This window comes from Ahaetulla prasina, chromosome 1 (genome assembly GCF_028640845.1).
Source record: "Ahaetulla prasina isolate Xishuangbanna chromosome 1, ASM2864084v1, whole genome shotgun sequence".
Classification (NCBI taxonomy): domain Eukaryota; kingdom Metazoa; phylum Chordata; class Lepidosauria; order Squamata; family Colubridae; genus Ahaetulla; species Ahaetulla prasina.
In genome coordinates, this window is record NC_080539.1 from 180460933 (window position 1) to 180487730 (window position 26798).

At 40.6% G+C, this 26798-nt stretch overlaps 2 protein-coding genes and 1 long non-coding RNA gene across 6 annotated transcripts in view; 2 read left to right on the forward strand and 1 right to left on the reverse strand.

Annotated features, from left to right (window-relative positions):
• MMUT (methylmalonyl-CoA mutase) lies at positions 1–26340 on the forward strand. 3 transcript variants are annotated; one of them, XM_058183298.1, is made up of 13 exons: positions 1–75; positions 1794–2215; positions 3116–3483; positions 3583–3740; positions 4787–4958; positions 6115–6363; positions 8225–8336; positions 14593–14708; positions 19676–19791; positions 20875–21006; positions 23207–23354; positions 23593–23760; positions 24561–26340. In XM_058183298.1, the coding sequence occupies exons 2-13, from the start codon at positions 1837–1839 to the stop codon at positions 24687–24689; spliced, it is 2247 nt and encodes a 748-aa protein (XP_058039281.1). In that variant the 5' UTR covers positions 1–75; positions 1794–1836; the 3' UTR covers positions 24690–26340. The 3 variants fall into 3 exon arrangements, with proteins under 3 accessions (XP_058039281.1, XP_058039272.1, XP_058039291.1); XM_058183289.1 differs by having other exon boundaries at positions 3–121; XM_058183308.1 differs by having other exon boundaries at positions 22–79.
• The window catches only part of LOC131198611 (uncharacterized), a 23579-nt gene continuing 1745 nt past the window's right edge, over positions 4965–26798 (reverse strand). The window contains exons 3-7 of one of the 2 annotated variants that reach the window (XR_009155122.1): positions 23183–23444; positions 7571–7901; positions 6287–7436; positions 5832–5932; positions 4965–5319 (exon numbers count right to left, since the gene is read on the reverse strand). This is a non-coding gene — a long non-coding RNA (uncharacterized LOC131198611). Of the gene's footprint in view, positions 5320–5831; positions 5933–6286; positions 7902–23182; positions 23445–26798 lie in introns of both variants that reach the window. The other variant, XR_009155121.1, reaches the window with a different exon arrangement.
• Positions 14715–19663, forward strand: LOC131198578 (uncharacterized). The gene is made up of 2 exons (XM_058183378.1): positions 14715–16718; positions 18249–19663. The coding sequence occupies exons 1-2, from the start codon at positions 15840–15842 to the stop codon at positions 18549–18551; spliced, it is 1182 nt and encodes a 393-aa protein (XP_058039361.1). The 5' UTR covers positions 14715–15839; the 3' UTR covers positions 18552–19663.

Sequence of the window (26798 nt, forward strand, 5' to 3'; positions counted from 1 at the left end):
GTGGGCTTTCGACGCAACGGCGCCTGCGCAAAGAAGTCGAGCTTCCTCGCCAGTGAAAAGTGGTGGCGTCGCTTAGTAGGTATTGTTTGGGCAGCCGCAAGTGCTGGTTGATGTGGCTGAGGTGCGTTAGCCGTTTTTTTTTTTTTTAACCTAACACACGGACTCGCAAACCACAATTTGAGTTTTGCGGGCTGCGTGAACCCAGCTTGTACGGCGATTCCTTTATTGTGTCACGGTACCCGATAAAATTAGGCTAATTCTAGAAATTATAGATACGTTTCTATGGGTCAGTGTGCCGTCTGAACACAGCTTGTGATTTGGTGTTTGTTTACTTTGACGTATCAATCGGTTCTCCTATCTCGGAGCTACCAGCACTCTTAACCCGTATTCCTCTTTTGCAAGGAAGTGTCTTTTGGCATATGTACAATGTTTTGGAAATAATCGTAGACAAAACGATGCAGACCTATACATTTTTTCTGTCGGGCACTGGGAGGTCTGAATGCAAGTCTCTTAAGCGCCAAATCTCATTTGCCTTGTAAAATGTGAGGTATAGTTTACACTCAAAATTCACACATTTTACTTTTTTTATGTTTGATGTCTTTTTTAAAAGGCATCATGACTTTATATTGCTGTTTTATTACTAACTTAGTATACATATTGCTCTTACCCAGTGACTCTAACAGCTATTCTTCCCTATCATGGCATTTTTACTGAGGTCACCTGTTAAGGTGAACAGTTTGAAATGAAAGCAGGCACTGTTTTTCTTTCTTTGTTCCCTCCTTATTCTCATAGGTGGAGATATCAAGTAGCTTGTTTAATAGCTCTCAGCAATCCTGGTTCTTCCTGGTCCTTTTGTGCTCCCAATCTGTTAAAGATTATTATTTGTAGGCATGCTACAACTGAATTGCATTTAGGTTGAGTTGTCAACTTGCAAAAACAGTTAAGAGACAGTCTGCAAAACAAATGTAAAAGTTGTTTTGAAATTAGAATTTCAGAAGTCTGCAAATCACAACTTGTTCTTCCCATTAAACAAAAACGGATGCATCTAGTTTTACAACGCTCTCTACATGGGGCTCCCCTTGAAGGGCATCCGGAGGCTACAGTTAGTCCAGAACGCGGCTGCGCGGGTGATAGATGGAGCCCCTCGTGGCTCCCGTATAACACCTATCCTGCGCAGTCTGCACTGGCTACCTGTGGCTTTCCGGGTGCGCTTCAAGGTTTTGGTGACCACCTTTAAAGCGCTCCATGGCATAGGGCCGGGTTATCTACGGGACCGCCTACTGCGACCAGATACCTCTCACCGACCCGTGCGCTCTCACAGAGAGGGACTCCTCAGGGTGCCGTCAGCTAGGCAGTGTCGTCTGGCGACGCCCAGGGGAAGGGCCTTCTCTGTGGGGGCTCCCGCCCTTTGGAACGAACTCCCCCCAGGACTCCGTCAACTTCCGGACCTTCGAACCTTCCGTCGCGAGCTCAAGACACATTTATTCATCTGTGCAGGACTGGCTTAGTTTTTTAGATTTTAAATTTAGAGGGGTTTTTTAAATTGATTTTAATATCTATATTTTTATTTTTAATTAATTGGGCAGTAGAATAAGTTTTTTAATGATTGTTTTAATTTGTATATTGATGTTTTTATATGCCTGTGAACCGCCCTGAGTCCTTTGGGAGATAGGGCGGTATATAAATTCAAACAATAAATAAATAAATAAATAAATAAATGGGAGTATATAAAAGGAAGCTCTACCTCTTTGGGCTTCTTAAAAATAACTAATTGTTTCATTAATTTTATTCAGCTCTTGGAACACAGACACATCTTCACGACTATTTTAGTAGAAAATGTTACGGGTCAAGAATGGACTTCTGCATCATTGGCCCTTATGTTGCAGGCGAGAAGCAAGTCTGTCTCCCCTCCGACCAAGTTGGCGTTTGCTGCATCAGCATGTACTCCATCCTGAATGGGCTGCAATGGCTAAAAAGCAGCTAAAGGGCAAAAGCCCTGAAGAGTTGATATGGCACACTCCAGAGGGAATTGCCATCAAACCACTGTATTCTGCACATGACACAGCAGGCTTTCCTGAAGAATTACCTGGAGTAAAGCCCTTCACTAGAGGTCCTTATCCTACCATGTATACATACAGGCCTTGGACCATCCGCCAATATGCTGGCTTCAGTACTGTGGAGGAAAGCAACAAGTTTTATAAAGATAATATCAAGGGTGAGATGTGTTCCTTAGGGTTTGGGCATTAAGGACAATGCTGTGGTTGTAATTAGATATTTTTAATATATTTTTATACCTGTAAGTCAATTTTGACTTCTAAATGAATCCCTGCAGTTTTCGTGGCCACCTTTTTAGAAGTAGGTTTCTGTTCCTTTTTTCTAGAGCTGAAAGTAGCTGGCCCAAAGTCACCTTCATGCCTAAGCAGGACTAAAAGTCATGGTCTCCCAATTGCTACCCAAATGCCTTTAAATCAAATTGGCTCTCAGGTGTAACTGTATATTATATTAATTTACATATATTGATATGTAATTATCAGAAATGAATTGTTTAGGAATTAATAACACCCTGTTCGGATGATCAGCAGGGGTGTCAAACTCAAGGCCTGGGGACTGGATCCGGCCCATGGGGTGCTTAAATCTGGTCCACAGAGGCCCTCTGGAAACAGTGAAGGACTGGCCCACGGTGCGTCTGCCAGCAAAAAGGAAGCTCAGGAGGGCTGCACACGGCCCCCCTGAGCTCTGTTTTCACTGGCAGAGGGTTGCAGGAGGCCGTTGCAGCCGAAAACTGAACTCGGGAGCCCATTTCATAGAATCAGGAAGAGCAGTTCTGCTACAACAAATAGCCCTCTGTGCTTACTCAGAATAACTGAGCACTGGAGGATTGGGGATCCTTTGATGAAAATTGAGGGACTGCAGGATGAAAGAAAGCCTTGTGTAATTGGACACTTGCTTGTGCAACACTGAATTATTCCCTAAGTTTTAATGTGACTCCTTTGGTCTGTATTGTTTTGAACAACTAACAACCCTTTTCAGTCAAATTCCATTTTAACAAAGATGAAGATACAATTGTATACATTATATTTTATATTTTTACTAAATTATTAATTTCATTTTCAAGCTGGTCAGCAGGGTTTATCCGTCGCATTTGATTTAGCAACTCATCGTGGTTATGACTCGGATAATCCTCGAGTTCGGGGTGATGTTGGAATGGCTGGAGTTGCCATTGACACAGTAGAAGATACTAAAATTCTTTTTGATGGAATTCCCTTGGAGAAAATGTCTGTTTCAATGACAATGAATGGAGCAGTAATTCCTATCCTAGCCACATTCATTGTTACTGGGGAAGAACAAGGAGTGCCTCAATCCAAGCTGACAGGGACAATACAGAATGATATATTGAAGGAATTCATGGTTCGAAATACATACATTTTCCCACCAGAACCATCAATGCAAATAATTGCTGATATCTTCCAATATACATCAAAGGTATTGTTTAGTTTTTTTTCCCTTTAATTACCACATGGTTATCATGTCTATAAGGATCAGTGTTTGTTACAGAACAAATTTGTACATGTTTTCTTACAGCACATGCCAAAATTTAATTCTATTTCTATCAGTGGATACCATATGCAAGAGGCTGGAGCTGATGCCATTTTGGAGTTAGCATATACAATAGCTGATGGCCTGGAGTACTGCAGAACTGGACTTAAAGCTGGTCTCACCATTGATGAATTTGCACCAAGGTACATGAATTCATGGTTTTTTTGAGTGGGTGGGTGGGGGAGGTGGCTTCTTCTCTATCCTCGAAGTCAAAGCACATATTGTGAATTGAACTGTTATATTCCATAGTTTTATAATGGCTTACTATTAATAGTTGTGGGATTTATAAATTAGATGAATTAGGTAAGTGATCAAGAATGTTTTTGAATCATTCTTTTTTAGTGTGGTATTAATATAGTCCAGTCAGTTCTTGAAGGTAGAGATAAAACTTCTAATAGTTGCATTCAATTTAATTCTAGTTATCATCTTGATTTGTACCCAGTTAGAACAACAGAATAGAATCGAATTGAATAGAATCGAATCAAATCAAATCATTTTTTGACCAAGTGTGATTGGACATACAAGGAATTTGTCTTTGGTGCATATGCTCTCAGTGTTCATAAAAAGATAAGATACATTTGTCAAGAATCATAAGGAAAAGAATCAGGAAACAATATCAATATAAAAATGTAACAGAATATTTATTCATCTAGTGAGGAGGGGAAATAAACAAGAAAGAAATCTTTTTTCTCTTTTTGCTTATCTGGATTAAAATAAAATAGGTACTATTTTCTTTTCTATTAGGAATGCTGTAGATTGGGGGGGGGGTGTTGTTTTTTGATTTTGCATCTTACTAAACTACTTCTTATCAGTATTCCCAGTGCATGAATAGCCCAATAAGATACAATTATTAACTTTAAAAGATGATAGATATTTGTTCGTGAGAGAGTTTGGAATACTATACTACTAATTTATATTAAAACGTTCATCAAACTTTTGCTTATACTATGGACTACATATAATTTCCATCCCTCTGAAAATATAGTATTTGTTGTTCTTACATAGAAAAAGTCAGGTTTATAGGGCACAATTCAGTGATCTTTTAGTAAATTGTCTGTAGTTTTACTAGCCTAAAGAAAATGAGGATTAAAAAAAAATTAAATTGAACTATGTTGTTTATTTAAAATATAGGTTTTATATTATCATTTATTGCTTATTCTAGATATGATCCTAAATTATTTTATTGCAGGCTTTCCTTCTTCTGGGGAATTGGTATGAACTTCTATATGGAAATAGCTAAATTAAGAGCTGGAAGACGGCTTTGGGCTCACTTAATAGAGAAAATGTTCCAACCCAAGGACACCAAATCACTTCTCCTTCGAGCTCATTGTCAGACTTCAGGATGGTCACTGACTGAGCAGGTACAAATCAGAATATCATTATGATGACATGCAGATTTTAAAGAAGTAAATATAGTATATATCGTGTTTCCCTGAAAATAAGACCCAGTCTTATATTTTTTTGAACCCTGAAATAAGTGCTTGGCCTTATTGCCATGCGCTCAAAAGCCTGATTGGGCTTATTATCAGGGGATGTCTTATTTTGGGGGAAACAGGGTACTCAACGTTGCTTTCCTGAAGGTTCTTTTCTTTAGAACTTAAGTAGAGGTACATCCAATTCATACACCCAAGTACCAGTGCTGAATTTGGGGGAAGATTCTGGGATCAGCTGAGGACAGGAAGAGGTGGGGAAGTTAGTTTCCTGGAATCTGCAGCATAATGGCTGGAATAAGAAAAAATGAAAACATTACTCTCCACAAGCATTTTAATTATTTCATCGATCATTAAAGCTTTGCCCAGATTTTCCTGCAACCTAATATCCTGTGTTTGTGGATGTCTTACATAGTAGTACATATTTTTATTTGATTACAATTTTATAAATTAAGAAAGAGAACTTAGGCACTAAGGGGTATTAGAATGGTTCAGAGTATAAAAAAGTGGTGTTTCACATTAGTGAGAGAAACATCTGTCCTTAAAACCTTAAAGCAACTACAGTCTTTGGGTCATTGATTTGAAGGCTGTCAGTTGCTTCTCTGACAATCTTAGCATTAGTACTGATGTACATGCAAAAAGATTCACAGACAACCAGCATCTGCTTGAAGTTTAGTAGATATGTTCTAAGGCAGCCAAGTGGCAATTTAGGTAGGAATTCCTAAGCGTGTTCTTGACACATCTGAAAGACTTCATGTTAGGGAAAGCTAGTTTAAGATGTCTTATAAAAATAGTTTCCCTTACAATGTATTTGTTCTTCTAAATCTCCACCTTCCATTCCATCTTTGGAAGCATCCCAACTCAATGTAAGTAACTCAGTTTCATCTGGTTATGGTAGGTTTAACCTACAGAAGTAATATTTATATTACCATAGTATATTTTTAATCCAATTTTGTTAGTTTCCAGGACATAATTGATGTCAACGTTTAATTCAGTAATATTACTCAGAACTGTACTTAAAAAACAACATGCATCAAAAGACAACTCTGCATCCGTTTTTAAAGTAAAGTTATGATTTTTGTAATAGGATCCTTACAATAACATTATCCGCACCACAGTTGAAGCAATGGCAGCTGTGTTTGGTGGTACCCAGTCCTTGCATACAAATTCATTTGATGAAGCTTTAGGACTGCCAACTGTGAAAAGTGCACGAATTGCAAGGAATACACAAATAATAATACAAGAAGAATCTGGCATACCTAAAGTTGCTGATCCGTGGGGTGGTTCATTTCTAATGGAATCTCTTACCAATGATGTGTATGAAGCCGCTTTAAAGGTCAGTTTGTTTATTATAGAGAATGGGGAATAAGAAGATGCTTGTAATCTTTTTTTAAAATAATTTTTAAACAGTTTTGTCTTTAAAAACAACATAAAAAGCAACCACAAATACATTAAAACAAAACAAAACACAACAAACAATACATACTATCTAAGGTCATTTTACAGCTTTCTGTATCGGCATATGTATTTTGCTTTTGTGGTTCTTTATCATATCTATTTACTTCTCAATGGTAGTATAACATTACATCAACGTATATATTAACACATATAGTAGTATTCATTATTCTTCTCTACCGATTTATATTCATTTATATTTACATCCCTTTATTTAATGTTGTTCAATTATTCCAATTTTGGTTTTATCAAGTCCTAAGCTAAATATTCCTTGTTTGGTTTCTATTTTTGAGCCAACTGTACATTTTATTCCATACTTCATAATAGTCCGAATCATCCCTCTCTTTTAGCTCCATAGACATTTTATCCATTTCTGCACATTCAAGAATTTTCCTGATTACTATTTTGTCTGAGGGTACATTATTTTGTTTCCAATTTTGTGTGAATATGATTCTTGCTGCAGTGAATATGTGTAATGTGAAGTATTGGAGTTTTTTATTCATTTTCGGGTCCAGTATTCCTAATAAAATTAGGTCCAGTTTCAAATCTATTTTTTGCTCTGTAATTTCTTCAGCCATTTTTGAATTTTGCACCAATATTTCCTTGTGATGGGGCACGTCCACCACATGTGATAGAATGTTCCAAATTTGTGGTTGCATCTCCAGCATTTGGGGGATAAATTTGGGTACATTTTGTCCAATCTCGCTTGTAATCTTTTATATGAGCTCAGAAACAAATATTAGCTTGCTTGTTTATATTGATATATTTCCACTTTAACAGCTCTGTAGATTCCTATTCACCCAACAAAATAACACACACATCCGCTGCCAAACTTCTGATTAGCTAGCAATAAATTTTACTTTTTCATTGATGAGTCAGCGGATGGCTTTGTACAAATCCACGCAGTTTTCTTGGAAACAGTTTCAGAAGTAGTTTGCCATTTTCTTCCTAGGACTGAAAAGGAGTGCAACTGAGCTCAAGTCACTCCAACTGGCTTTAGGCCAAATAGAAGACAGGTTTATGGATTACTGTATTTTTTGGAGTATAATATGCATCCCCCCCCCTCCAAAAAAAAAGAGATTGAAAACCTGAATGCATCTTAAACTCCGAATATAGCTCCACCCAGCTTCTCAAACTGAGGTTTCAGTGGCTGAAAAAAGCATCAGAAAAGAAACTTCAGAAAAGAAGCCCCCAGAGATTCAGAGGCTTTTTTCTGAAGCTCTGTTTTGAAGGCTTTCAGAGGCAGGAAAAAAAGCAAGGCACAGAGCTCACAACCAACCAACCTGTTGCTAAAATTCACCTCTGGGAACAGCTGATTGGGGGTATTCCGGGAGGCCAATCCACTGCCAATCAACTTTTTTTCTTATTTTTCCTCACCAAGAACTAAGGTGCGTCTTATATTCTGGTGTGTCTTATACTCTGAAAAATACGGTACAAGAGAAACTAGTTAAGTCTAAGTTAAGAATATAAACTTTATAATAAGGAATATTCAATATGTTGAATTTGCAGGTTAGGTGTGTGCCATTTGTAGAAGAACTTTTAAGTTCTTTCATTTTGAGTTTGAGCTAATTTTAAACTATTATAGGACATCAGTTCTTTTAAGAATTAGGAAATTTTCTTATATTAACTACTTGTTTCTAAAGACGGTCCTTATTCCTTTTGAGTAATTAATTTTTCTGTACTAGGGAACCTAAATATTTTATTAAATAAATATTATATTATTAACAACTTTTCTTTGTTAGCTCATCAATGAGATTGAGGAGATGGGTGGAATGGCCAAAGCTGTAGCTGAAGGAATACCAAAACTTCACATTGAAGAATGTGCTGCTCGAAGACAAGCCAGGATTGATTCTGGTAGGGAAATCAGAATTATTTATTCTTCAACCGTGTAAGCATTTAGAAGATCTTCTCTTATGGGGGTAGCCCGTCGGGAGGGAAACCAGTTCCAGCGCATGCTCGTGGCGACTATCAAATGGGTTCGGAGGTTATGGGGGGGGAGTGTGTTCATTTGTGTGAGGGTGAGTCCATCTGCACGGTAAGTGGGAAGGGCAGATATGGCGGAAGGGGGGGATCGCATCGGTTTAGGGGGCCACGCGTTCGATGTATACAGGCGATCGCGTGCCCCGATCCCCCTGACTTCTCCCGTTCCCCGGATGGTCAAGACCCTCAGAGCCTGGGCCTTCGTCTGATGTTATGCAACGCACGGTCCGTGGCCAATAAGGCCCCCCTAATACATGATCTGATTCAGGGGGGTGCCGCGGATATTATAGGCGTTACGGAGACCTGGTTGGGCACTGAAGGGGGCGTGCCCCTGGTTGAGATGTGCCCACCGGGTTTCCGTGCATTCCATCAGCCGAGGGCCCAGGGTAGGGGTGGGGGGGTGGCGGTTGTTATTAAAGAGAGTCTAGAGCCCAGGGAGACCACTGTACCTCAGATTGCCGGGTGTGAATCCCTCTTTGTGAGGTGGGGTCATAGATGTCAGATGGGCTTGCTGGTCGCGTACCTGGCTCCTTGCTACGTGACAGCCGCCCTGCCCGAGCTCCTGGAGGTGCTTGCCGGGGTGGCAGTGGAGACCCCCAGACTTTTAGTCATGGGGGACTTTAACTTGCCATCCGCCGGCTCGTCATCGACAGTAGCTTGGGAGTTCATGGCCTCCATGACGGCCCTGGACCTGACTCAAGTAGTGGATGGCCCTACTCACATTGGGGGAGGCACACTGGACCTGATTTTCATCTCTGGTCAGTGGTTGAAGGATCTGGACTTGAGAGATATAGTCACAGAACCTTTGTCATGGTCAGATCACTCTCTCCTTCGCCTGGACTTTCTGACCGCTACCCAACACCGCAGGGAGACGGAACCACTACGTTGGTACCGTCCCAGGCGCCTGATGGACCCAGAGAGGTTCCGGACGGAGCTTGTGCCATTCCCTGAGGGTCTGGCTCACGGCACGGCAGAGGAACTAGCTGCAGCCTGGGAACGGGCTGCGGCTGGGGCTTTAGACCGTGTCGTGCCTCTGCGGCCTCTGACCCGGCGCAGACCCCACCCGCCTCCTTGGTTCTCCGAGGAGCTGAGGGGGATGAAACGCCGGAGAAGACGCCTAGAGAGTTCTTGGAGGTCCAACCGTTCAGAGGCTGATCGGACACTAGTTAGATCCTATACTAGGACCTACCTAGTGGCACTGAGGGAAGCGAGGCGTTGCTACGCCTCCTCCCTCATTGCGTCGGCAGATAACCGCCCAGCTGCCCTGTTTCGGGTGACCCGCTCCCTCCTTCACCAGGGGGAGCGGGATGACCCGTTGCAGGGTCGTGCTGAGGAGTTTAACAGTTATCTATACGATAAAATCGTTCAGCTTCGGGATGGTCTGGACCAAAATTGTGGCGATTCGGACGGGGCGTCTGAGTGCGGTCTTGGTGATATTGTCTGGGATGAGTTTGACCCTGTGGCTCCCGAGGACATGGACAGGTTGCTGGGTAGATTGAATGCCACCACGTGTTTACTGGACCCGTGCCCCTCCTGGCTGGTGCTGGCCACTCAGGAGGTGACACGAGGCTGGCTCCAGGGGATTACGAGCGCTTCCTTGTTGGAGGGAGTCTTTCCGGCCGCCTTGAAAGAGGCGGTGGTGAGGCCCCTCCTCAAGAAGCCTTCCTGACCCGCTGTTTTAGGTAATTATCGTCGGTCTCCAACCCGCCGCGGCGAAGGTTGTAGAGAGTATGGTGGCATATCAGTTTCCCCTGCACCTGGAGGAAACTGTCTATCTAGACCTGCTCCAGTCCGGCTTCCGCCCGGTTACAGCACTGAGACGGCTTTGGTCGCGTTGGTGGATGATCTCTGGAGGGCCAGGGATAGGGGTTGTTCCTCTGCCCTGGTCCTATTAGACCTCTCAGCGGCTTTCGATACCATCGACCATGGTATCCTGCTGCGCCGGTTGGAGGGATTGGGAGGGAGAGGCACCGTTTATCGGGGGTTCTCCTACTATCTCTCCGCCCGGTCGCAGACGGTGTTGTCGGGGGCAGAGGTCGACCCCGCGGCGCCTCACTTGTGGGGTGCCGCAGGGGTCGATTCTCTCGCCCCTTCTGTTCAACACCTATATGAAGCCGCTGGGTGAGATCATCAGTGGCTTCGGTGTGAGGTACCAGCTGTACGCTGATGACACCCAGCTGTACTTTTCCACACCGGGCCACCCCAATGAAGCTATCGAAGTGGTGTCCCGGTGTTTGGAAGCCGTACGGGTCTGGATGGGGAGAAACAGGCTCAAGCTCAATCCCTCCAAGACGGAGTGGCTGTGGATGCCGGCATCCCGGTACAGTCAGCTGAGTCCACGGCTGACTGTTGGGAGCGAGTCATTGGCCCCGATGGAGAGGGTGCGCAACTTGGGCGTTCTCCTGGATGAACGGCTGTCTTTTGAAGACCACCTGACGGCCGTCTCCAGGAGAGCTTTCCACCAGGTTCGCCTGGTGCGCCAGTTGCGCCCCTTTCTAGACCGGGATGCCTTGTGCACAGTCACTCACGCCCTTGTGACGTCTCGTCTGGATTACTGCAATGCTCTCACATGGGGCTCCCTTGAGGGGCATCCGGAGGCTTCAGTTAGTCCAGAATGCAGCTGCGCGGGTGATAGAGGGAGCCCCTCGTGGCTCCCGCGTGACACCTATCCTGCGCAGGCTGCACTGGCTACCTGTGGCCTTCCGGGTGCGCTTCAAGGTGTTGGTGAACGTCTTCAAAGCGCTCCATGGCATAGGGCCGGGCTATTTACGGGACCGCCTGCTGCTACCGAATACCTCTCACCGACCCGTGCGCTCTCACAGAGAGGGACTCCTCAGGGTGCCGTAGGCGCGACAGTGTCGTCTGGCGACGCCCAGGGGAAGGGCCTTCTCTGTGGGGGCTCCCGCCCTCTGGAACGAACTCCCCCCAGGACTCCGTCAACTTCCGGACCTCCGAACCTTCCGTCGCGAGCTTAAAACTCACTTATTCATCTGCGCTGGACTGGGTTAGTTTTAAATTTATGGGTTTTTATCCTAAATTTTTAATCTTGGCCAATTTAATAAGTTTTTTAATTGTATTTTAATCGTATTTATATTGTATTACTGTGTATTTTTTATCTGGCTGTGAACCGCCCTGAGTCCTTCGGGAGAAGGGCGGTATAAAAATTTAAATAATAAATAAATAAATAAATCTCACTGAAGTTAATATATGTGCATAAATAGTAAGAATTTGATTTCAACTTCCATGTTTTTAAATTCTGTTCCAAAATAAATTTAAAACAAGGAATTAGTTTTGGCTTTTTAGCAACATTGCTAATAAAAGAAGAGCATTGGAACATTTATTGTTTAGCATGAAGACTGCTTTTAGTTTTGCATGACCAAGGAAACGGTTCATGTTTCTTAAGTAGTCTTCTATATTGCATAACTTTTAAATAGAAGAATAAAAAGTCTGCTGTCTCCCACTCCCATCCTCAAATCTCTTGGACAGAGCAAAGCCTTTAAGTTCACTTAAGTAATTATTTGGATCCTTTCCTGCTCAACAGTTTATTAAGACAAAACATATAATTGCTCTACAAAATATGTTAAAAGTTATTGTGGTTTGTGGCTTAGACAACTATATTATTATTTTGTTCTGTACATTACAGTCACAAATCCCATTCTTCTAACTTTTCCATTATATATATGATACATAATCCAAATTGCAATGTTTGAAAATGATCCTGTAGTATGTTAACTACACTTACCATATGTGTACAATCATTCTTTGAAGTAGAATAGTTACAGGAATTCAGTAGTTAGTCTGAAATACATATGTCCATAGAATCTTATGGAATATATGTATTGCTATTATATGGTATACTCAGAAGAGTCAAGAGGGCCATTTACAGAATCATTCTGGAAATCTGATTTCTCTTTTAAACTATAATCATAGTTTGTCCCAAATTAAGAAAAAATTTGTACAGGTAGTCATCGATTTATGACCACAATTGAGCCCAAAATTTCTGTTGCTAAGTGAGATTGTTAAGTGAATTTTTCTCCATTTTATAACTTTTCTTCCAATACTTGTTAAGTGAATCACTGCAGTTTGTTCAGTTAGTAAAACAGTTGTTAAGTGATTCTGGCTTCCCCAGATGCTTGTCAGTAGGTTGCAAAAGGTGATCACGTGACCCAGAGACACTGCAGACACTTTCATAAATACATGCCAGTTGCCAAATGTCTGAATTTTGATCACATAACCATGGGGATGCTGCAAAAGTCATAAGTATGAAAAACAATCATAAGTCTCTTTTTTCAGTGCTGTTGTAACTTTAAACGGTCATTAAATGAATAGTTATAAGTTGAAGATACCCATCATTTTTAAATTTCTTCCCACTCATTTTTTTCATTATAAGCTTATAATTCAACTTCAGATTAAAGCAAGTTCTTAAAAATAAAGACTGAAATCCAAAACCAAAAAAGTAACGAATTCATGAATTGCATTAATAAATTATTCCGTTGCAGATATATATTTTATTATATAAAGAAAACAGTGCAAAATAATGTTGCTTTAGTACATAAAAGAAAGAATTGATAATTTAGTTCATAATATTGTATACATACTGGAGAAAAAAGGAGTAATATATATTGATCTAGGTTATAAAAAACAGGAACTCTTACTTTACCATATCAGAAACATTTTCTGCATTGAGCAAAATGATTACAGCTGATTTCTGTTTTGTCTAAACATCTATTCAATATATCAGATGGCAATTTTATAAAACCAGATTGTGCAAGATTGATGATCAAAGGTAATATCATCTGCAGTTTATATGCTCGGGATGCAGTCAATACTTTTGCATCAGTTTTTTTACTTGCACAACCAATTGAATCTCTTCCAGCCTTCAAAATCACATTTTTATGTGAGAACAGCTTCAGTGAGAAGAGCCAGAAAATCCTTATTTAAAAAGCATCATTATAAACTTTTAATAGATTAGTGCAATAAGCTAAATATGCATCTTGTATGGGAGCTCATGTTTTAGAGATTTAATGGTTTCTATTATTTATTGGTGGTAATTAAATTACTCTTTAAGATTTGTAGTTAATTTCAAAAGGAAAATTCATAACATTGCAATAGAATGTCTCCTTAACTGAATAGTATAACAAATCAAATTATTATGCATTGAAAGATTAATGGAGCAAAGCAAAGAGTCATGAATAGGGTTTGTTTTGGCTGCAAAAAAACATAACCTTTGCAATAACAATTGAAATTTAGCTGAGGTGTCTCCTATTTCTCTTGAAAGTTGCTGACATGTTTCTACACCTTGATTGGAATCCATCTGTGGTAAACTAAATTGCTTGGACATGATTTGGAAAGGCACACACCTCTCTATAGAAGTCATAGCTAACAATGCATACTGTACTAGAGCAAAAGCCATGAGGTCAAAGGAATTGTCTGTAGAGCTCAGAGGCAGGTTTATTGCAAGCACAGATGTGGGGAGGGCTACAATAAAATTTCTGCAGCACTGAAGGTTCCTAAGAGCCCAGTAGCCTCCATAATTCTCAAATGGAAGATGTTTGGCACAACCAGGACTCTGCAAAAAACTGCCTGAAGGACTCTCAGACTGTGAGGAAAAATATTCTCTGGTCTGAAGATAACAAGATTGAACTATTTGGCCTCAATTCTAAATGTTACGTCTGGGAGAAACCAGGCACTGCTCGTCACCTGCCCAATATCTTCCCAAGAATGAAGCGTGGTGGCAGCATTGTGCTATGCAGGTGTTTTTCAGCAGCAGGGACTGAAAGACTGGTCAGGGTTGAGGAAAAGCTGAATGAAGCAAAGTACAGAGATATCCTCAAAGAAAACCTGTTCCACAGCTCTCAGGACCTCAAACTAGGCTAAAATTTCCTAAGCGCACAGCGAAGATAATCAGATTGCAGCAAAACAAAATGGAGAAAAGTGAAGGGAGTCTGAATGCTTTCTGACTGCACTGTACATTGGAATATCTCAGCTTCTCTGTGTGGGTCTGTGTGTAAAAGTTATTTTATATTGAATATGGACAATTTGAACTGATTTCACTTTGTGAACTGACTTCATCTGATTGCAGATACAGGATAACAAAAATTATTTTTAAATTTTTTTTGAAAAATAACAGGTTCAGAAGTAATTGTTGGAGTAAATAAATACCAGTTAGAAAAAGAAGAGACTGTTGAAGTTTTGGCGATTGATAATACATCAGTCCGTAACAAACAGATTGAGAAGCTGATAAAGGTAAATGCTGTGCAGTTCTTTTAAGAAGAAAAAAAGATGTTTTGTTTTTCATTTTCTCAACAAGAATTGAGTTGTGCTTAGGAATACGGTTATGATCAAATTGCTCAGCAACAGATGAGTTGTTTTAAAAAGAATGCTTCATAGTCCTTTTTAAGAGTGCTTTATATGAGCTATTTAAATTGTTCCTTATTTATGGCTGAGGTTTGTGTTGAAGATTTCTAGTACAATCTCTTAACCCCAGCTATCACAGTTCTGGTCTTTTTTACAGAAGTTTCCAGAAGACTGTCAATGTGTGGAATTTGGAATTTTACTGTGCAGGTTTACAGTAAATACATGCAAAAGTCTGATTCCCCTTCCACATAGCTCCAAGAGTGTTGTTTACACATATTGCATGTAATTCCTATGTATAATATTCACATATACAACTTGAAATAAGCAGCTTTTCAGTACTGAGGTTTGTCCGTTCCTTATTTTGCTGAGGATCTCCCTATGAATACCTTAAAGCACAATCTGTCTCTTACATTTTTTTAGTTTTAAGATCAATTTTGTAAATATTGGAAATGTTTGTAAATAACCTATAACATTTTAGCAGATAAACTAATGAACAATTGTGGGAGACAGTGGCTTATTTTGGACCACTTAAATCTGAGCTCAGAGTTATAAACTATTGTCTGCTTTGGGGTTCCCCTCCCCCCTTTTATTTACCTCGACCCTAACAGGCAACTAAAAATAATCTTCAAGAACCTGGTATAGGGAATGACTCAGATAGTTCAATAAATTATTTTGCAAGGACTAACATTTGTTTTGGTTGTTTGAAATTATTTTGAAGGCAGGAGAACAGACTTACTGATAACATTCCATTGTTGAACAGAAATTTGTTTTGAAGAACATGGTTGCATAATTCATGAAATAAACCTTAAGTTTTAGCCATCTATAATATGGCTTTTTAGTATGGTACAAAAGCTTAGCCTAGTTTAAAACAACAGCTCAGAACAACTCTAATGAGAAGTAACATACTTTCATTAACCATAGAAACTATAGGAAACAATTGCCTGCTTATTATATTCCGCGGACCTTATAGGCGTTACGGAAACCTGGTTGGGCACTGAAGGGGGCGTGCCCCTTCTGGAAATGTGCCCACCGGGTTTCCGGGCACTTCATCAGCCGAGGGCTCAGGGTAGGGGTGGGGGAGTGGTGGTTGTTATTAGGGAGAGCCTAGAGCCGAGGGAGACCACTGTACCTCAGATTGCCGGGTGTGAATCCCTCTTTGTGAGGTGGGGTCATAGGTGTCAGATGGGCTTGTTTGTCGTGTACCTGGCTCCTTGCTACGTGACAGCTGCCCTGCCCGAGCTCCTGGAGGTGTTGGCTGGGGTGGCGGTGGAGACCCCCAGACTTATTGTCATGGGGGATTTCAACTTGCCATCTTCCGGCACATCATCGACAGCAGCTCGGGAGTTCATGGCTTCCATGACGGCCTTGGACCTGACTCAAGTAGTTGATGGCCCTACTCACACTGGGGGTGGCATGCTGGACTTGATTTTTATCTCTGGTCAGTGGTTGAAGGATCTGGACTTGAGGGATGTAGTCACGGAACCTTTGTCATGGTCAGATCACTCTCTCCGTCTAGACTTTCTGACCGCTACTCACCGCCGCAGGGAGACGGAACCAATATGTTGGTTCCGTCCCAGGCGCCTGATGGACCCGGAGAGGTTCCAGACGGAGCTTGGGCCGTTTCCTGAGGGTCTGGCTCACGGCACGGCTGAGGAACTAGTCGCGGCCTGGGAACGGGCCGCGGCTGGGGCTTTAGACCGTGTCGTGCCTTTGCGGCCTCTGACCCGGCGTAGATCCCAACCGGCTCCTTGGTTCTCCGAGGAGCTGAGGGGGATGAAATGCTGGAGAAGACGCCTAGAGAGTTTGTGGAGGTCCAGTTGTTCAGAGGCTGATCGGACACAAGTGAGGTCCTATAGTAGGACCTACCTTGTGGCACTGAGGGAAGCGAGACGTTGCTACGTCTCGTCCCTCATTGCGTCGGCAGATAACCGCCCGGCCGCCCTGTTTCGGGTGACTCGCTCCCTCCTTCACCAGGGGGAGCGGGATGACCCGTTGCAGGGACGTGCTGAGGAGTTTAACGGTTATCTATACAATAAAATCGTTCAGCTTCGGGACGGTCTGGACCAAAATTGCGGGGATCCAGATGGGGCGTCTGAGGGCGGTCTTGGTGACATTGTTTGGGATGAGTTTGACCCTGTGGCTCCCGAGGACATGGACAGGTTGCTGGGTAGATTGAATGCCACCACGTGTTTACTGGACCCGTGCCCCTCCTGGTTGGTACTGGCCTCTCAGGAGGTGACACGAGGCTGGCTCCAGGCAATTACGAGTGCTTCTTTGTTGGAGGGAGTCTTTCCGGCCGCCTTGAAAGAGGCGGTGGTGAGGCCCCTCCTCAATAAGCCTCCTGACCCGGCTGTTTTAGGTAATTATCGTCGGTCTCCAACCCGCCCGCGCGAAGGTTGTAGAGAGTGTGGTGGCATGTCAGTTTCCCCAGCACCTGGAGGAAACTGTCTATCTAGACCCGTTCCAGTCCGGTTTCCGGCCCGGTTACAGCACTGAGACGGCTTTGGTCGCGTTGGTGGATGATCTCTGGAGGGCCAGGGATAGGGGGTGTTCCTCCGCCCTGGTCCTATTAGACCTCTCAGCGGCTTTTGATACCATCGACCATGGTATCCTGCTGCGCCGGTTGGAGGGATTGGGAGTGGGAGGCACCGTTTATCGGTGGTTCTCCTCCTATCTCTCCGACCGGTCGCAGACGGTGTTGACAGGAGGGCAGAGGTCAGCCCCGAGGCGCCTCACTTGTGGGGTCCCGCAGGGGTCGATTCTCTCGCCCCTCCTGTTCAACATCTATATGAAGCCGCTGGGTGAGATCATCAGTGGCTTCGGTGTGAGGTACCAGCTGTACGCTGATGACACTCAGCTGTACTTTTCCACACCGGGCCACCCCAACGAAGCTATCGAAGTGCTGTCTGGAGGCCGTACGGGTCTGGATGGGGAGAAACAGGCTCAAGCTCAATCCCTCCAAGACAGAGTGGCTGTGGATGCCGGCATCCCGGTACAGTCAGCTGAGTCCTCGGCAGACTGTCGGGGGCGAGTCATTGGCCCCGATGGAGAGGGTGCGCAACTTAGGCGTCCTCCTGGATGAACGGCTGTCTTTTGAAGATCATTTGACGGCCGTCTCCAGGAGAGCTTTTTACCAGGTTCGCCTGGTTCACCAGTTGCGCCCCTTTCTAGACCGGGGTGCCCTGTGCACGGTCACTCACGCCCTCGTGACGTCTCGTCTGGATTACTGCAATGCTCTCTACATGGGGCTCCCCTTGAAGGGCATCCGGAGGCTCCAGTTAGTTCAGAATGCGGCTGCGCGGGTGATAGAGGGAGCCCCTCGTGGCACCCATGTGACACCTCTCCTGCGCAGACTGCACTGGCTACCTGTGGCTTTCCGGGTGCGCTTCAAGGTGTTGGTAACTATCTTTAAAGCGCTCCATTGCATAGGGCCGGGCTATTTACGGGACCGCCTGCTGCTACCGAATACCTCTCACCGACCCGTGCGCTCTCACAGAGAGGGACTCCTCAGGGTGCCGTCAGCTAGGCAGTGCCATCTGGCGACACCCAGGGGAAGGGCCTTCTCTGTGGGGGCTCCCACCCTCTGGAACGAACTCCCCCCAGGACTTCGTCAACTTCCAGACCTCCGAACCTTCCGCCGCGAGCTTAAAACACATCTATTCGTTTGCGCAGGACTGGACTAGGTTTTTAAATGTAGATTTTAATGGGTTTTATTATATGTATTGTTTTTAATTATCTGGCTGCATCTAATAAGTTTTTTAATGGATATTTTATTTTTGTATTTATATGTATTTTATTTGCCTGTGAACCGCCCTGAGTCCCTAGGGAGATAGGGCGGTATACAAATTTGAATAAATAAATAAATAAATAAATAAATAAATAAATAAATAAATAAATAAATAAATTGCAGCACATTTCACAGGAGCTTGTTATTTTTTGTGAAAAGTGTATAGTTGATAGAATCAGGATTCACAATACGTATAACATTTTAATTTTTAAAAAAGTTAAAATGAATGAATATAAGTGCTAGGAAATCATGTGATTTGGTTTTTTAAATTGATAGAAATTAGACATGCTATAAATCAATTTTAATACATTAGATACAAGGAAAACTAATATTCTGAAGATGGCTTTGATTTTAAAAATAGTAAAATCTGCATATTTTATTCATTATTTAATGGGCCTCAAAATTGGGCAGGTTAAGAATCTCAGAATTTATGCCTACAGGTAGTTCTTAACTTACAACCATTCATTTAGTGACTGTTCAAAATTACAATGGTGTAATTTTCACTAAAAGTCATTTAAAAATGTGACTTATAACCATTTTTCACATGACCATTGCATCATCCCCATGGTCACATGATCAAAATTCAGAAGCCTGGCAACTGGTTCATACTTATGACAGTTACAGTGTCCTGAAGTCATATAATCACATTTTGTGAATTTCTGACAAGCAAAGTCAATGGGGAAGCCAAATTTATTTAACAACCATGTTACTAATTTAACAACTGCACTAATTCACTTAACAGTTGTGGCAAGAAAGATCATAACATGGGGCAAAACTCATTTAACGAGTGTCTTGTTTAACAACATAAATTTTGGGTTCAATTGTGGTTGTAAGTCAAGGACCAAGTCAAGGTATTTAGCAGTTTAAGAGCAGTTGATTTGCAAACTTGTCAATCTTTCTTTAGTTTGTGCTTGGCTTCAAACCCCAGTTTCTGACATACATGTATTTTGTAACTGAGATGGCTCAATATGTCTTTTTCATCAACATAGATATGTGAGGGAAGTCAAGGTGGAATGTGCTTTCGTTAGTAGTGTACAATATTATTTTTCTTTCCTGTTTCTCCTTAAAGGTAAAAGCTTGCAGAGATGAAGTAGCAGCCCAAAAATGTCTCACTGCTTTAACTGAATGTGCGGCTACAAGTCAAGGTAACTTGCTGGCCCTGGCAGTAGAAGCAGCACGCGCAAGGTAGGTGGAAAGGATTGTACACATTTATCAAATAACTAAATGCATTTTAGAGCTACTCTTTTGGTTCATAGTGGAATTGTGTATTTGACAAGCACAGTGACTCCCTGCACTCAATCTGCAAAGCAAAATTTGAGGTTTACTCAGGGTTTTTGTGGTATGAAAGAACATGGAGATAAATTACTAGAATATCCTTAGAATACCCAGTGTGTCCAGTGCTTCCAAAAATGTATACAGAAGAGATTACTGCAGAAGTGAAGAAGCTTCTTGGATGAGAAGCGAAACATCTTCAAGGAAAAACAAAGCCCAGTTTCCTTTTTGGGGCGGGGGGAGAACACCTTTGGAATAACCGTGACTCTCCATGGAAAGTTTTCATAGACAAATGAGATTACTGGTATATACAAAAGAATTTGGTCTAGAGGTTAAGGTAGCAGGTTAGATTTAGTAGTTGGATGTGCTAAAACCTAGCTTTAATTTATTCACCTGTACTTCTGACTGCCTGCCACCATATTGACAGGAAAGCCTACACAAGAACTGTAAAAGCCCATACTGTAGTTGAGAAACTGATATAATCACATATCCCGATCATGCTATTCATTGTAATGCATTCAGCTGAAAAAAGTAAATTTCTGTTAATCACTTCAAAAACAGTTCTCCCTGAGAGTATTTAATGCCACAAAACTGAACTAGGAGGCAGTAGTAATAAAGGTGTGGATTAACAGCAGAAATCCATCCTTACCCAGAGAAGCTCACTGAGTGACCCTAGGCCAGTCATCTATCAGCCCAACTACCTCAAGGAGTGGGGGGTGATTTTTTGAAGGGGAAGAGATGAGAAGCGGGAGCATGGTATATATTTCCTTGCATTTTGAACAAAAATCAAGATATGTATCTTAAAAGATTATGCATATATATGTAAGCTATTATAATTTTAAATATTGAATTGGAGAACATGTAAATAAGTATGCTATTCGTACAGCATACTGCTATAATACAAGAACACAGCTTTTGCTAACACTATTATATTTTTATAGTTTATACCTCTTCAAAAGAAATAAACGTAATGTTTTGATTGTATACTTGCTTCAGATGTACAGTTGGTGAAATAACAGATGCAATGAAAAAGGTGTTTGGTGAGCACAGAGCCAGTGATCGCATGGTGAGTGGCGCATACCGTCAGGAATTTGGAGAGAGTGATGAGATTACTCAAGCCATCAGCAGGTAAGACCTGTACTCTTTTCCTCTGTGTTTATGTGTCTTATTTTCCAAGAGTTCAAATTCTCTACAGGTAGTCCTTCACTTATGACTGCTTGCTTAGGGAACCAAAGACAGATCTCCAAAAGGAACTTACAACCCAGTTTCAAAGTTCCAATTGCCACTCCACATGATCTCACAATTGCATTTTGGGTGGTTGGCAACTGGCCCCTATTTACAGCTGTTTGGCAGTGTGACAGTGATTTATGACTTTTTTACTTGAAAATAGTGTTTAATTCCAGCTTCCAACAAAAATGGCTAAATGGGCTTGCATAACAACCACCGCATTTAATCAGCAACCATGGAGTTTGCTTAATGACCACTGCAAGAGGTCATAAAATTGAGCAGAGTCACATGTCACTTAATGATTGGAAAAACTTATGGTTATACATTGACGACTACCTGTAGTTTATCTTAGGTCTTATATATTTTCTCTTCATTGTTAAATTAGGAGGTTGCTTTCTGTCTTTTCCATTCTTTAAGCCAGTTATATTTCTTTAGTAAATGTAATTCTTCAATTTTGTAAGATACACTAATATCTTTAAAGCTTTTGTATCTTTCTGCATATCTAAAGAATTTTTAATGTTTCTATGTAGGGATTCCACGTTATTTTTTTAGTTTAATTGTTTAATAATTCATTCATTTAATTCATCATTTTCCTAATGAGATTTGACAATATTTTGAAATTAAAATTTAGCAAAATAAGTATATTTTTAATATACTTATATATTTTTTAAAAATCTTTTCTTAATTTTCAGTTTCAAAACTATAAACTGATATGTACATGTAATTTTATGCTCATAATGTTTACACAATTCAAAGTTATGTCTGTACATTGGAAATGATAACTCTATGGCTTCCAGGATGTGTGTGGCATGAACTGCCGTGTCCCTTCATATCCTTAAAGCTGCTTCTTTTTCCTGCTTATATATTCATTAGATTTCCTTCTATCAGCTTTCTTCCTCTACCTTTCATCTATTTCCCTCATTTTTTCCTATTCTTTCTCTCTCTACTTTTCGATTCTATCGATACCCAATCCTTTATCCCCTTTTCCTTTGCTTTATTATTTATTTATATTCTGCCTTTGTTACTTTCATAAATAACTCGAGGCAGTGAACAAAACCTAGTACTCTTTTCTCATCCTACATTCCCCACAACAACAGTCCTGCATAGTGTATTGATCTGAGAAACTGACTGACCTAAAATCACCCAGCCAGCTTTCAGGCCTAAAGTGGGATTAGAAACCAGTGTCCAGGTTTCAAGCGTGGTACCTTAACAACTAGAGCAAACGGTCTTTATTTCTTAATTCCAGAAGAACGGAAACCCTCAGAAACCCTGAAAAAACAATTGCATTTACAGCTGCTTAATAGTGACACAATTCTGCACTATTTTTAAAATACACAAGGCTGCCCAACAATAACTCGGAGGGTGGGGGATATTAGTAAAAAACAAAAGAATAAAAACCCAACCAGTATAAAATCAATACAGCAAACTATATACATACATACCTGGAGCTAGAAATAACAAACCCTGTTTACTTTATCCTTAAGAGGAGAATACAGGTAGTCCTTGACTTAAAACAGTTCATTTAGTGACCATTTGAAGTTACAACGGGCCTGAAAAAAGTGATTTGTCGCTGTTTTTCATACTTGGCTGTTGCATCTCCATGTTCACATGATGAGGATTCAGATACTTGGCAATTGATTCATATTTATGATAGCTACAGTATCCCAGGGTCATGTGGTCACTTTTGCTATCTTCTGATAAGCAAAGTCAATGGGGAAACTTAACTGTGTTGCTAACTGAACAACTGGAGTGATTCATTTAACAGCTGTGGCAAGAAACATTGTAAAATGGGGCTAAATTCACTTAACAACAGAAATTTGGAGCTCAATTATGGTAGTATGTTGGGGTCTACCTGCACTTACATTGAAGATACGTGTACGAGGAAGAAAATAATAAATCATAGAAAATTCAAAAACATCTCATTTAAAATCTTGTCCTCTTTTGCAGTGCAGCCCTCAATATGCCATTACAATGCATGTGTGGTCCTTGCAGTACTGCGCCCCCAATTTGCATCCTTAATGATTTTTTAAAAAAATTATTTGACTAACAGTGAACATTTTTAGTGGTTCTGTAGTACCTTGTCTGCTATTAATTTTTTTAGAGTTGACAAATTTCTGGAACGGGAAGGTCGTAGACCACGTCTTCTGGTTGCTAAAATGGGCCAGGATGGCCATGACAGAGGAGCCAAAGTAATTGCTACAGGATTTGCTGACCTTGGTTTTGATGTAGATATAGGTCCACTATTCCAGGTATTTAGCCTTTTAATTGTTTCGTTGCTTGCTTTCTGATTGACAGATTAAATCAATCTCTGTTCTCTCCCATCCAAGTGACTTGAAATGCTAAAGTATTAATTTTTAAAAAGATTTTAGAAAAATAAGAACCAGTTTGCTGCAGTAGTTCATACAGTGTTTTAGTTCTGCTGTTCCGTATGAAAAATACACAAACTGCTAATTTTTACATATTCTTTGTTTGCTCTTTCTTGCTTAGACACCCCTTGAAGTGGCCCAGCAGGCTGTAGATGCTGATGTGCACTGTGTAGGGGTGAGCACATTAGCTGCTGGTCACAAAACTCTTGTTCCTGAACTCATCAAACAGTTAAATAGCCTTGGACGCCCAGATATTCTTGTCATGTGTGGAGGTGTCATCCCTCCTCAGGTATTGAGTACCATACATTGCACATCTAAGAATGCAGGCTAATTGTGAGATTATTTAGTTCCTCTTGTTATTATAAACTTTGGGAGAAGTTTTATTTTACATCTGGGGTGATTTCTTTGTGGTGGGTTGGTGGGTTGATTTTACATTTTTCTATCTTTTTCATTTTTTACAAATTGTTAACATCATTCAAGGATTTTTTCCATCTACCATATCTTGTTAAATAACACCAAGAATCTGATGTTAAATATTTTCAAAATACTAAAAGTACATAATATATCCAGCTGCACAACCACCTCTCATGTTAATGACCTCGAAAAATATTTTAGTTACATAGTTGAGAAAACATATCTTTGGGTACAAAATCTTCTAAATCAACAGTTACCCATAGAGCATGTTTAAATATAAACAAAGAAACTAATCTAAAACTACAAAGCCTATTTTTTCAGTGTTTTTTTTTCCTTTGAGCATTCTTCACTTTAATAGCTGTACACATCCTAATCATGGTGGCCTCCTTGTGCAGGAGGTAATATGCACTTTTCCGAAGATTTTTAATTTTAGATTAGATTAATACTTGCTTAGGAATTGCAGACTTCTCAATGGCTTCAAGCAGTGCACCCTCACTATGGCTATGCAAACTCAGAGAATTTGTAATAAGAGCATCAATGTTATAGCCCAGTTACTGTGTTGTTTTCCCACTTGCTGCCATCTCAGCAGGCCACTATGAAAGTATCATCTTGCAGAATTTTACTAGCAACATCTAATCTATATATGTTGATCTATCTTTTTCTCTTCCTGAATAGGATTATGACTACCTGTATGACTCTGGCGTTTCCAATATATTTGGCCCAGGAACTCGAATCCCTAAAGCAGCTGTCCAGGTTCTTGATGATATTGAAAAATGTCTGGATAAGAGGCAGCAATCACTATAAACCATAATTTAATAATTCATTCTGCACATTATATATATGTACAGATTTATTATATGAATGTGATATGATAAATTGCAAGGAAAATAATCAATTTAAATCAGCTTCAATGTCTGATATTTTGTTGTGCTTTCTAAGAAAGTAGAAAATGCATGTGGGGTTAAACATGAGAAGAAAATTTATGAATGGGTATGTATAAAAATTAAAATCAAAATGGCTCAATAAAAATTCAATTGAATGTTTAAATAGCTATTGCATATAAGTTGTTTCATATATACATATATTTTAGCAGCTTTATTTTACAACCCACACATTTAAACAAATTGTAAAAATTGCTAGAATTGAGTAGAGAGGCAACATCTCAAATGTATTCAAATTTAGCTGTTAAACTTTTGGCACAAATAAGTTGTTGGGATAGTTTATACTATGTGATGGAAACTTTATTGATGTAAAATGAGCAATATGCACAGAATTAAATATTCATGTGGATGTTAGTCCTTACATGTTAATGAGAGATACCCTCATAGAGACATTGTTTTAAAAAGTTGTTAATGTTTTAATTGTATTATATTTTTTGATTTGTAAGCCATCCAGAGTTATTGAGATGGGCAGCGATAGATAATGAATGAATGAAATGAAATGAAATGAAATGAAATGAAATGAAAGAATGAGCTACAATACTACAATCTGTAAGAAACCTATTACTAGAATTCTTCAGGAGTTCTTCAACAAAGAAGAGATGTATCACTTAACACAAGTTATGATAATACCCGTGTTTCTCCAAAAAGAAGGCCGGGTCTTATTTTCTTTTGAGCCCTAAAAAAACAGGCCGCCTTTTTGGAGGGTTCTAATTATTGACTCACCTCACAGAGGTGGCCACTTTTGTGGCCGCTTGCCACCACTAACACACATTGTTCCTGCCTCCATTTCACCTTCAGATACCTGTCAGAAGGATCTGCAGTCGATAACAGAGCTCTGGATCGATCCGGAATTCTGTTATTGGCTGCAGAGGGTTTTCCAGAAGGCCCTCTGCAGCCAATAATAGCTTTATCAGCTGCAAATGCCTTCCGGCAGGCATCTGAAAGCAAAACGGAGGCCAGGGCAATGCGTGAGAGTGGTGGCAAGTGGCCGCAGGAGGTGAGTCAGGTGTCGGGTTGTGCGAGGCCTGCTAAGTAGGACAGCTCCACCCCCCAAACCCCACCCTCTTATTTTTTACATGTGTGCCTCGCCCCACTCCTTGCACCCCGGGGTGGGTGGCCTCTTAATTAGGGCTAATTTGGTGGGTGGGGCTTAATTTGATTGACTGCTCTCAAAAACATAGGATGACTTTTCAAGGTGGGTTGTCTTTTTGGAGAAACACAGTATGAAATTTTTAATCATGATTTATTGAATAGGCCTCAGTTGTCTTAGCTTTAAAATACATTAATTCATGAATATTGGCTTAATAAACCTGAGCAAATATATAAATATGCAAAATAAAATGGAAGAAACTGCATGATTTAAGAATATGTCACAGAGTACTTGTAGAAAACTTTTGTTGCAGCAGAAAGGAAAGGAAAATATTTTAGCATGCTCATAATTTTGGAGATCTTCATGAGCTTTCATATGGCTTATAGAATTGTTATTACTATAATTAAAGTTTAGTTTTCAAATATGTTTCTGTTCTTAAACTTATCAGTGCTTTGTATTTATTTCAGAAACAAAGTTTAACATAGGCTGCAAAATAGATTATAAAAATAAATAGAATAGTTCTCTCTTAAGACATCTATATATCTTTTGGGTATTAGACGTATACATTCCCAATAGTTCACTTTACAGGCAAATAATTGAAACAATGAAAAAAATGCAATATGCGATACAAAATTCACTTTCTTTATTGTGAGGTTCAAGCATTTCAACACATCAACTAAATAACAGAAAATCACTTCTATCCTCCATTCCTTAATAAATGTAAACAATTAGGCTTCTAAACATTAAGGCTTGTATGAAACAACTGTTTTGAATTTCTGACAAAAGACAAGGAGTAGGCTTCTAGTCTCCATTATAGGTAGTCTTCAATAGGCAACAATTGTGACTAGCAGCTCTGTTGTTAAGTGAAGCAGTTGCTAAACG

Excerpts from the sequence above, each read along its gene's own strand:
- LOC131198578 (XM_058183378.1), top strand. The coding sequence starts at position 15,840 with ATGTGCCCACCGGGTTTCCGGGCACTTCATCAGCCGAGGGCTCAGGGT. Across the intron at positions 16,719-18,248 it reads GGGAAGCGAGACGTTGCTAC|GGCCGGGCTATTTACGGGAC; the intron begins GTCTCGTCCCTC and ends TCCATTGCATAG.
- MMUT (XM_058183298.1), top strand. The coding sequence starts at position 1,837 with ATGTTACGGGTCAAGAATGGACTTCTGCATCATTGGCCCTTATGTTGC. Across the intron at positions 14,709-19,675 it reads AGATTGAGAAGCTGATAAAG|GTAAAAGCTTGCAGAGATGA; the intron begins GTAAATGCTGTG and ends TTCTCCTTAAAG. Across the intron at positions 19,792-20,874 it reads GTAGAAGCAGCACGCGCAAG|ATGTACAGTTGGTGAAATAA; the intron begins GTAGGTGGAAAG and ends TACTTGCTTCAG.